The sequence below is a fragment of the Myxocyprinus asiaticus genome, chromosome 9 (assembly GCF_019703515.2).
Source record: "Myxocyprinus asiaticus isolate MX2 ecotype Aquarium Trade chromosome 9, UBuf_Myxa_2, whole genome shotgun sequence".
NCBI lineage: Eukaryota > Metazoa > Chordata > Actinopteri > Cypriniformes > Catostomidae > Myxocyprinus > Myxocyprinus asiaticus.
The window spans coordinates 13,234,307-13,246,609 of NC_059352.1; the positions used below are offsets into that span (position 1 = coordinate 13,234,307).

The 12,303-nt window shown below is 37.5% G+C and overlaps 1 protein-coding gene across 2 annotated transcripts in view; it reads right to left on the bottom strand.

Annotated features, from left to right (window-relative positions):
• Positions 1-10,473, bottom strand: part of LOC127445881 (microphthalmia-associated transcription factor-like) — a 32,402-nt gene extending 21,929 nt beyond the window's left edge. The window contains exon 1 of one of the 2 annotated variants that reach the window (XM_051706330.1): positions 10,368-10,473. In XM_051706330.1, coding sequence (XP_051562290.1) covers positions 10,368-10,373 — 6 coding nt within the window. In that variant the 5' untranslated portion in view covers positions 10,374-10,473. Of the gene's footprint in view, positions 1-9,501; positions 9,755-10,367 lie in introns of those variants that run through there. The other variant, XM_051706332.1, reaches the window with a different exon arrangement.
• Between the last annotated feature and the right edge of the window lie 1,830 nt (positions 10,474-12,303).

Here is a 12,303-nt window from a genome sequence, read left to right on the forward strand (position 1 = left end):
AGTTTTTACAATCGATTTTATATATATATATATATATATATATATATATATATATATATATATATATATATATATATATATATATATATATATTTGTCTTTTCTTACTATGAAAAAATGAAGATGTGGTGTATAACTGGGGACTTTTAACTATAAATACACCGGGGACCCTTTTTTTGAAATGATGGAGACTTGGCTCTGTTACAATGCTCTATATTTAAGTATTTACCAAATTTACCAAGCTTTCTATAGCCTGTATATTCAACAAATGGAGGATTTTGTATATACATATACAAGATTAATATTTTGTAAATAACAATAAAAAACCTCATCTGGTGAAGAAAACACACACACACACACACACACACACACATATATATATTATTGATTTTTACAATATATATATATAGTTGGAGACATGATGCACATTATCATATAAAACAATTTTTTTTGCATGCCCTCACTTCAATTTAGAACACTTGATTTTCTAATGAAAAAAAAATGCATTGAAGTGAACATAAAAATATGGATGAATATTGTCAATGATAACAGTTCAAAACACAGCAAATCTCCACGAGACATCAGTGAGGCGGCTGTAATGCTGTACAATCAAGCCGTTCTAACTGTAGAGAACCACGAAAAGAAAAAAAACTATCGGCAACAATCTGCATAGATTTTTGCTGATATCTGATAGTTCCAAAAAGCGATTATCGAACCGATTAATCGGTTAAACCGATACAGTATATCGGTCTACCTCTACAATATACCATAGTATACTTCAAAAACTGCCATAGTATACAGATAAAGTAAAACAACAGCCTTTGAACGTAACACACTTCTCAATTAAAATCTAAAAATCTGATCTCAGTAATCAAAAACCTCACCAAAGAACCTAGAAATCATATGTTATATAGGTTCTCCAAGCCATAAGGCCATTTAATTCCAAATGTGTACATTACAGCCCAGAAATAATAAAAGATGCAATGCAATCGAGTGCAACTTTTTGCCAAAGTTTAAATTAAAATAGTATAGCTAAATGGTACTTAAATAAATAAATAAATAAACTTGTCTTGAAACATTTTACCCTCTTATTGCTATATTATATGCCTTTTCAAAGCTTGAATGTATTATGAAAAGCCTTGGGCATGCGACAATGAATTTCTATTGTTGCAAAATTAGTCAGCCGTTTTCATCTACCTTCATTACAAACCCAAAACCTTTGAACGAACATTTGAGCAACTCTACGAACTTGTTTGAAAACCAGTATACACTAATTCTCAGAACAGGCCAGTCCCTTTTTTTCACAGAACAAAAGCTCTTTTTCTGCTGCCTAGATTCTGACAGAGTACAACGCCTCTAGCCTACATGTCCCAGAGATGGTACACAAAGCTTGAGTTGTATGTGGACATGGACAGAGTCCTGAAGCATCGCAGCTTGAAAGGTCAGTCCAACCACCAACGAGCTAAGTAGACAACGGCAAGCCATTCGCACGTGGAGCTAAAATCTGATGGTATTTAAAAGTCATCTGTTTTTAGAAAACATTTGCAGGGTTTTTATGGTAGCTTATGGTACCATAAATTACTTATGGTAGCATGCAACAAACTTGATCTACATTTTATTCAGTCACGTGAAGCTATGAGAATAGATGATCATTTCACAAATCAAAATGATATGTTAAGTTATCTTAATAAAGCTCATAGACTCATTTTCCTACATGTTAACCATTAAAGGGTTAGTTCACCCAACTATTTAAAATTCTGTCATCATTCACTCACCCTGTTCAAAATCCATATTACTTTCTGTCTTCTGTGGAGCACAAAAAGAGATATTAGGCAGAATGTTAGGGTTTAACAACCTCAGTGTCCATTCACTTTCATTGTATAGAGAAAAAAAAAAAGATGCAATAAAAGTGAATGATGACTGAGGCTAACATTCTGCCTAACATCACCTTATGTGTTCCATGGAAGGAAGAAAGACATATAGGTTTGAAACAACATATGGGGGAATAAACTGGGATGAAATTGTAAAAAATTGGGGGTGGGTGGGGGGGCATAAGAATTATTATAACTGAGGGGAATATGGATTGTTTGTTTTTTGTTTTTTTGTTTGTTGTGTTTTGATTCTTTGGTTCTGGCTGATTGTATCAATGTTTGAAATGTTTGACAGTCTTTAAAATATATGATAATTATTTTGTTTAATATGAAAATGTTCATTCATACATGGTTTCTACATTTTAGTTCTAATTATTAAAGATCTATCATAAAAAATGCTGATGTTTCGTAAATGTTCTGTTTCAGTTCTGTTCGTGTCCCCCCAGTTTTCAGAATGTTCCTACACCCCTGCCTTTAATACACATTCCTTGTTGTAGAGCCAAGGAGGGCGGGGCCGGGCTGGAATGAGACACACCCGGTCCCCAATCAGCCTGATGGGGCGCGCGAGGGATAAAGGCGGCCGGGGACGACAGTTCGAGAGAGAGAGAATTGCAGGCAGCTGTATTGTGTGGTTTTGGTTGTGTGTTTGTTTAAGTTGTTTATTAAGTTATTATTTAAGTTGTCAAGCCGGTTCTCGCCTCCTCCTTTCCACTAAACCCCCTTACACTGGTGCCGAAACCCGGGAAGGAGGAGGGATTCCCGTCGCAGAGTCCTTGACACTGCCGTCCACCCAGGGGAGCGCCGCTGCCGTCCGATGGGGGACGGAGTACCCCGGACACGGGGAACGGCCACCGTCCGCGAGGCGAGTGGGGACGGGACTCCCCGACAGCCTGGAGCGAGGGAGCCGCTGCCGGGTGCGGAGGAGTGCCCTGCCGTCCCCCGGGAACGCAGAGGGGTCAAGAGAAGACCGCTGTCCGCGGGGGCAGGAGGGAAGCGACTCCCCGTCCGCCTGGAGTGGTAGGGCCGCTGCCAGGGGCGGAGGAGTGTCCCCACGGGACGCCGGGAACGCGGAGGGGCGTTCTGTCCGCTGGGGGTCGGAGGTCTGACTCCGGTCCGCCCGGGGAGGAGCGGCTGCAGTCCGCCTGAGAGGGTGGAGTAGTGATCGAGGACCACACAGAGAACCGGTGAGTTTCTTTTTCTGTCTGTCTGTCGCTCCGTGTTGGCCTTTCCCTCGCCATTTTGTTTTGTTTTTCCCCTCCTGTCTCCTCCCAGGTCGAGGAAGGCAGGGATGACCCGCCGGCAGTTGGGGTGTAAGGCACGCCCCCCCCCCGGAGAGGAAGGGTGGGGGATGTACGTCATGCCGGGGGCTCCCCGGCCTGAGGCAACGCCGGGAGGAGTGTAGAGCCGAGGAGGGCGGGGCCGGGCTGGAATGAGACACACCCGGTCCCCAATCAGCCTGATGGGGCGCGCGAGGGATAAAGGCGGTCGAGAACGACAGTTCGAGAGAGAGAGAGAGAGAGAGAGAATTGCAGGCAGCTCTACTGTGTGGTTTTGGTTGTGTGTTTAAGTTGTTTATTATTTAAGTTGTCAAGCCAGTTCTCGCCTCCTCCTTTCCACTAAACCCCCTTACACTTGTCTTATTGTACACAATTCATCATGCATGTAATTTCTACATAATTCTTTTATTAACATTTTATAATTTTCACCATCTGGAAAAATATTTTGATTTCCTGCTGATGTAATCAAAGCCTTGCAAGGAGGGAAAAATAGTATTAACCAATAATATGATAGCCCAACAAGTTTCATCCAATCAAATCTCTACATAAAAGTCCTGCTCTACTTTATTTCCAGCTGAAAATTCTGTTTTCCTCAAACATGTCACATTACGGAAGTTAAAAGCTTTGTGAATGCCTTTCATTTAGTCTTTATGGTAAATAGTTCAATTGCAGACTGCAGATATTACACTTAAAAGAACAGAGGAACAGGCTTTGGTTTCCTCATTACAGAAAGCCATGTAGTGAAATCAACTTAGCAGAAAAGGCAAAGGCACTTTTCAAAGTGAATTGTAAACTTTTATTTCCACATTGTTGATCATGAGGTTAAACCCTTCAGATAGGATCCTGTCCTGTCACCATTTCAAAGCAGTCAGATTTTTTTTTCCCTTCCTAAATAATTTGAAGAATGGGAGCAGCAGGCCTAATTATAAGCATTCTTGCTTGAATTAGCACTGAGTGTGTGTGGTAGAACTGTGTTTGCCTTTGTCTTCATCTCTTGAGCTGATTCCTTGCTTATTTCTGGTCGGGTCAGAGGTACTTTGACTAATTAAGGGTTCGCTCAAACTTTGGTCAAACCCATGTGGGCTTAATGTTTTCACTTTTCTGCTTCGACAGGCTCTGCCTGGTACCTCATAAAAAATTGCCTGCTTTGTGGAGAAATGGGCTAATCTATACAAAAAAAAAAAAAAAGCTTGAACTGCTGTAAATCATTTGCCAAAAGTCATTACTATAACTTAGGGTATGGATACTTTGAAGTGAGCAACTAAATAACTTCCTAAATCAAAACAACAGTCTATATCCTATGATTTTGTTTTTTGAAGGATAACATGGAATATTATTTTTGTTAATATAGTGGGCCAGCGAGAAAGTTAAAATATTAATAACTACAGTTTTGACCAACACAAAATATGTATCATTTGAAAGCTTAGAAGCTCTACTTTCCAATGCATGTCGACATTCTGACTAAAACTGTAAAATTGCTTTAAAATTTGCAGACAAATCAGAAGTGTTCCGTTTTAATAATAATAAAAAAAAATTGTACTGTACATATTATTGCAATCAGTAAAAACATCAAACTCATCAAATAGCTGTGCGTCACATGTTGCTGGTAAGCTCTCAAAGAGTAGAATACAACCAGCCTATTTACTCATGGACAAAAATATAGCGAGTAATAGCTAATTAAATGTCTTTGACATTTATGTTTCATGTGAACAGGTGTTGCTTATATGCCATGTTTTTGCTTATAACTTGACAAAAAATAAACAGAACATAAAATATCACATACTATTACTTGGAGGCGATTATCTTTCAAACGAACTCCCACACAAGGTAATTCGATGCAGATCATTAGATAATTCACATGAAGCACAATGTTACATATGGCCACCAGGAGATGGCGCCAAGTAAATGACACAGACTGATTGTGACAAAAGCCACTCATTCTGTGAAATCTCATTACCAGGGGTGTAAAAATTATTCAGAAATTAGGCTTAAGTGAAAGTATGGATACTGAGTGAAAATTGTACTCAGTTAAAAGTCCAAGTATCTAGCCAAAAATATACTTGAGTGAAAGTAAAAAAGTATTCACATTAAATTATACTTAAGTATTAAAAAAGCAAAAAAAATATTAAAAAATATCTTTTTAACTACCATTTTTAATTAATTTGTAACTTAAGAAAAAAGTTACGAATATTTTGTATTGGGGGCCTGGGTAGCGAGTATTGATGTTGACTACCACCCCTGGAGTCGCGAGTTCGAATCTAGGGTGTGCTGAGTGATTCTAGCCAGGCCTCCTAAGCAACCAAATTGGCCCGGTTGCTAGGAAGGGTAGAGTCACATGGGGTAACCTCCTCGTGGTCACTATAATGTGTGGTTCTCGCTCTCGGTGGGGCACGTGGTGAGTTGTGCGTGGATGCCGCGGAGAATAGCGTGGGCCTCCACACGCGCTACGTCTCCGAGGTAATGCACTCAACAAGCCACGTGATAAGATGCGCAGATTGAAGGTCTCAGACGCGGAGGAAACTGAGATTCATTTCCGACGTGATGTTATCAAGCCTCCCAAGGAGAATATTTTCCTTGCAGTAATTTCCTACATCCAGCTCTTGTCTACTGAAGTTTTTTTTCTTTTCTTTTCCTTCATGTCAAATTAAAAATTATCAAATGGTTAGCAGCAAGTAAATTCTCCTTTGACAGTTAATGTTGTTAAACTAACACATCTCACTCACTTTACATTAAAAAAAATGTTGCTTGCTACTTAAAAAAAAAAAAAGGGTTAATAGATAAATGTATCGTTACAATTTACCAGTGTTGAAGTATTAAATTTGTTGTAGGCTATTAGACAAGGCAACTCCATTAGCAGGCTGCACATAAAATGTCAAAGCCTGCCTTTTTATTCTTAAGAAAAAAATTAAGATGTTCTTAAGAAAATGTTTGAGAACTTCTTAAGAATTTTTCAAGAATTGCACTTAGGAATGTTCTTACTAACTTCTTATAATGTATCCTAAGAACTTTCTTAAACTTTTTTCTTAAGAACATTTTTGTGAATTAACACTAAAGGCTCTGACACAACAATGACTTTTATCCCCTTTCAATAAAATCACAAGTAAAACAGCAGATTATCAGTTCATAAACACTTTTTGCTCTGTTCCTCACATAATGCAATCTTATGACATATAAACACTTTTACTATAGCGCATAACTCATTTTAACATTTGGATTACATAACCAACTACATTTACAAGCTTGTTTAAGTGTGATCTAACTGTGTGGTAGCTCAACTGATAGGGTGTTGCATATGCGATACAAAGGACCAGGGTATGAGTCCTGAAGAGCATATGAGTCCACACGTGAGCCCAAAGTGTCATAGAAGCACCACAAAATGACATGGTTGCTTCAGAAATTTTGTTTTTCATCTCACATTTGCTTTCTATTACACTAGCAGTTAGGTTTAGGTTTAAGGCTTAGAGTAGGGAGGTCGGTTTTGTTGATTTAAATCTTGACAGAACATTAACCTTAAAAACCTAATTTGTTCAGGAGAACATTTCACTCACTTTAAGCACCACACAGTAGACGTGTCACTTCAGAACTGCCCTGAGACATGTAATGAACCAGATAATATATTTTTTTTTTATTATTTATTTATTTTGCAAAAACATTGCCACAGTCACGCAATGTTCATTGTATGGGAGAAGGCACTCACGAATTGCAATGCCAGAGCACCCAGACCCTTGAGACCTAGAGAAAGTTAAAAAAAATTCCAAATAAGCTTTGAAGAAAGTTAGTAATGTTGTTGATTTTGTGAATTGTTTTCTGAGGTTTGCTACCAAAACTCGCTGTTAAGCAGATGGATGAATTCAATAAAATTCATAATTAATATTTACTCAAATTCCATTATTTTTATTATCATTATTATCATCATTATCATTGCTGGTTTTATAGTTACTATCATAATTAATAGCAGTCTAACAACAATAATAATTCAGCAAATAGGAAGTAAAAATTCATAGATATGATTTAAATATGAAGGCAAGTGTAGAAATAAATTCTATGTACACATTTAATTACAAAAGCCTTTTGTTTATATATATATATTTGCAATGTGAATGATCGTTTTTGACTTCATAACTGTCAAAATCTGTAGCAGGCGTTTAGAATAAAGTTTCGGACAAAAAGCGTCAATATTTCTCACTTCGTGCTCATGGTTTTGAACGAATACATCACATTCAGTCGGACGGTCACATACGAACTAGTCGCACAAATATTTAAACGTATCAGAAGCTCAAATCAGATCCGAAATTCCACCTCTGCAGATGGTCAGAACTCCACAAACTGCCGTTTGTCAATCTGTTACTTGTCGGATGCAGTAACAGGACAGCTTCAGTCCAGTAATATGAAAGAATGTAGTGAGTATTTTTCAAGTTTACATAAAATTGTAAAGAGTAAAAAGTACTATTTTTTCTTTGAAAATGTAATTAAGTAAAAGTACAAGTATTCTGTATAAATTTCACTCAAGTACAAATCCCAAAAAATAATACTTAAGTATTTTTACTCAATTAATTTACACCCCTGCTCATTACTAAAATCGTGTCTGCATACTATGCAAACCTTTAATCACTGTTGACTTTGCATGTGTAATTAGTTCTATGTACAATTATTATGTTTTATTTGTTTGGAGAGGCTTTTGGACACTTGGAGATGTTTTTGGACACTGATAAATTATATTTGTAATGCTATAACTTTTGATTGCTTTGTTGTATCAACACATCATTTTTCTCAGTTAGAGTTTACATGATTGGGAACAAAACAAAAGCAGTTTTTCGGAGCCACCTTATTTAAACCCAGAGATATATAATGTCCAATCAGGAAAAAAAAGCAGTTTTTTAGCAGTTCCTTAGGATGAGAAAAGTATTCTTTACAATGATACCAAACACTTGACCCTCCTTGTTTTTTGTTTGTTTGTTTGTTTGGTTGTTTTTTGTGTGTTTTTTGTTGGGTTATAAGCCTTTAATTTTGGGTATGCCACTGAAACAGGAAATCTTCGAAAACACCCTCAGAGCTAAAAGGGTTAAGCAATATCAGCTGTGATAAGAAGTTAATTCTTAACTTAAATTTTAGATACAATATTTCAAATTATTTGGGTATTTTTCCTCCAGTAATGAAAACAGTTCCAAACAAGGCCAAAGTCTGTCTGGAACGTTGCATACACAAACAAGCGGAGTGCTACCAAAAGTTAAGCATCCCAGAGTTAGCACTCTTGGTACATACGTAATACGAAAACATATGAATCTGAAAACATAAAAATAATATAACTGGAATGGTGGCATCAAACATAAGCATGCATGGGAGATAACAAATGAAACCACTGACAGTACGTTAGTAGTGTGTAGTAAGGAAGTATTTTGAAAATCTGAAAAAGGTTACTTAAGTAATATGCTGAAATATATTATCTAACGTTTAACAAGCCAAACACTACAATGCATGTAAAAAGGGGTGCTAAAATCCAAACAGAATGGCTACAACACATGTACACTTTGGCATTACATACAAACCATTGTTTTTTTAAATCAACAAATCAACAAAGATTAACATGCATTAAAGTGCAACTCCACGGTGCATTTGTAACCCTAGAGGTACTATGATTCACTTTTTTCACAAATTCATAAAAACTCCTTTCATATCTAACACCCTGTGACAGAATATGCAAAGGCAAGATGGAACCTGCTTCTACAATTCGCTGAACATGCAATCATCGCATTTAATGACCTTGCTAGGTAAATCTATTTCCACAAAATGCATTATTAACTTACACAATAACTTTGCACAAACAAATATGCACATAAATTAACACACCTTACCAGATGCTTTTGGCTAGCTCCTTTCTAATAGAGGGGAAATTCTGTCACCAATGAAACCATTTTGGGTCTCTTTGCATGAGATTCTCACTATCCTTTTGTGTAGCCCACTCAGACCAACGAGAAATCAAAGCCACAAAAATACGTCAGTGTAGTGGAGCAAATAGGATTAAACATGTTGAACGCCAAAAGTCTGGAAACACAGCAAAAATTAGGGGAGGAATTCACTGAGTACAGATAATCCCCCCTATGGATTTAACACAGTTTAGTCTTTAAAAGCAGTATTCTTTAGCCGAAGACAGACACAGTCCATGGAATTTTCGCTGGGGACTGAGATCCCACAAATGGGATCTTTACTGATAATCAAGTGTAATACAGCATTAAATGCCCAAAGATCAAGATAGCAACTTATTGTTATATCTAAACTATAAAATACCATGTAACTTGTTAATTTTTAATGTTTCACCAGTACAGTTTAAGGAGCCTAATATACAGAAAACCTCACCTTCAACACTTCAATGGAAAATCAATTGTCCAGTGTTGGGGTTATCTGGTAGAGGGCGCTCTAACATGATGGAGAGACTTCATTAAACCAATACCCATCTGAAAGTCTGGTTCTTGCTGCTTCTCCACAAGGACCTGTTTGTGGTATTAAACGTACCTTCTGACCTTCTGAAGACATTGTTGATGATGGCACTGTCAGTGAAAGCTTGACAGATTCAACACGCAGAATACATCACCTTACCAATTCAGTGAGCATCATCAGAGTGTAAATATGTGAATGAAAAAGAGAGAGAAAGAAATGGGAAGAAACAGGGGAGTGGCGTAACAGCATCCACAAGGAAGCAGAAAGGGGAAGTGATAGATGTAGACCAGTTACAAGCAGGAAACTCCCAGTACGGTTGAGATTTCTGCTTAAATTAAAATCATTATAGTGCCGGAAAACAGCCCAGATATAACATGAACAAGTTATATGTTAACCATGCCTATCTTTAATCAAGGGTCATGGTCTGCCCACACTTTCAGATGCAAGAGTGTTCAATAACGTGACATGTTCATGGGACCACTAAAGTTAAAGTAATGTCAAGTAATTGATTTTCAATGATAAAAGAAGCAAAAGTAGGCCTTGAATATACTTTCTGTGATTCATCTAGATTTATCTTAACTTTTCTTCTAAACTCTCCACTGTTGTTTGAGAATAAATGGAGAAAGGTATTCAGTGTCTAAATAAATTTTGATCTAAGATATGAAGGAAAAAATAGAAGCTATGATTAAAGCCTCCAATGATACGCATCCATCAAAGTGTAGTATTTTTTAAATTGAAATACAAATTGATTAAGCTGTTTGGTTAAGGAAAAATAATAAACATACCATCATACTCTTGTCATCCAGTAAAATGTGTGCCAGTGTGCCTTAATTCTAGGCTGGCCTCCACCTGATGAGTCAACATCCTTCTTCGAGCAAGCCTCCAGCCTCTCTAAAACCCAGATAGACAGCATAAATTTAAAGTCAAGTTTGAATGTTTTCAAAGGTTTTAATGTTTTTGATTTTAGTAAAATATCAGAGATACTATCTACATGAAAGAATGGGTAACATTCATAAACAGACAAGAGAGAAAGAAGCACATTATGACAAACTTGGATTTTGCAAGTGAATGTAAAACCTACTGAACTGCCCACAGTGCAATGAGGTCACATACATAGATGCATTTCCAAATAGCATGTCCAGATAACATTTAACATTCTATCATGTTAGAAAACATTTAAACCTGCAGAACCTATCTGAATACAACCTGTCAAAACAAACAATTTGCATCTTATTTACTGTAGCTGTTCTCCTCAAAAGTGATTTATTTTTTTACATCGTGGCTCAGGAGTGGAAATTTCCAGCAGTGGTTATTCTTACTCTCAAAACCCGTCTCTATTCCTGTGACTAGTATAAAACAGGAAGGATGGAGCATGACATGTGTTTCCAGACTCGAAATGAAGCTGAAAATGTATCCATTTCTCTGACAGGTTGCTTCTTGTTACTTCTGCATGGTGTCTGCAAAATGCTGCAGTGTATAAAAATTATGCTACTAATATTGATAACGTAAGTTTAGATGCAGCCTTTACAATGTATTCAACAACATTAGTTTTTACATACTGATTCACAAAATCCAATATATTCTGAAACCTGGAATTGTTGCACGGCTACTGACATCTAACATCTGTGTAAGGGCTGAATGGAACACGTTTCATCAGCAACCCAACATTAGGCAAAAATCTATAACGCTGTTACAAAACCCTCAATCATCCAGACAGACACACACTGATATAGCATGGAAATACCTGGATCCACGTGAGAGGGGCTACTGGGTTCACAAATGTAACAAACAGCCTGCAGGAAAATACTTCTTAAATGAGAAGTCTTTTCAAGCTGTGGAGAGCAGCGCTCCCAAGCTGCAAGCTACAGGCAGTCTAGCCTCAAAGACAGATCATGTCTATCAAACCTGTTCACTTACATTGCTTGTGACACTGCAGTAAAATTTCAGCTAGTATCAGTATTTGGCTTAAAGCTAGGGTGGTGCTCAAAAACTGATCCCAATGTTTTAAAAAAGCTTCACTACAAGTTTAAATGTAAGGCTGAAAAGGATAACAAAGGGGGGGGGGGACTGTTCTTCGATAAAGAGAGCAAGGACAGAGCCTCCTCATGAAATCCTTTTTCTGTTCTATCCAGTATCTAATTGGCTGGAATGTGGCATTGCTTTTCACACAAATGTTGCATTGCAAACTTAAAAATGTGTAAAATGTGCAGTTAATTTTAAAATAAAGGTGAATAGCTGACTTGTAAGTAATTTGTTGTTGGAGTGTCAAAGCGTTAGCAACTACTTTCTTGAGACTGGAATTTGAGCATGTGCACCACCCACTGCGTCACAGCTCTGATCTGGTGGATTTTCTCAGTATGCATTGATGCATGCTTTTTGGGCAAGTACTACAAACCTATGATTTTGTGCACACACATCCAAATCTTTGAAGCTTTCCAAATGGCCCCTACATGTGCAGCAAATGACTGAGAGACCACTGATAAAAGGATCAAGGATCATTTTGATGGTTTTCCCAGGAATTCCTTGTAGGTGGAACCTGTGCAGACCACCCAGTCACCTGCAGTTGCTTCTTATTTCTTTGGGAGATGGATCCTTCCAAACTATGTTGAGGGTATATGGTTTACTAATTATGTAACTATTTCCTACCTACCTACCTACCTAGTACCTACCTTCCTGTCTGTCTGTCTGTCTGTCTGTCTATCTATCTTGGCAGTGTGTGAA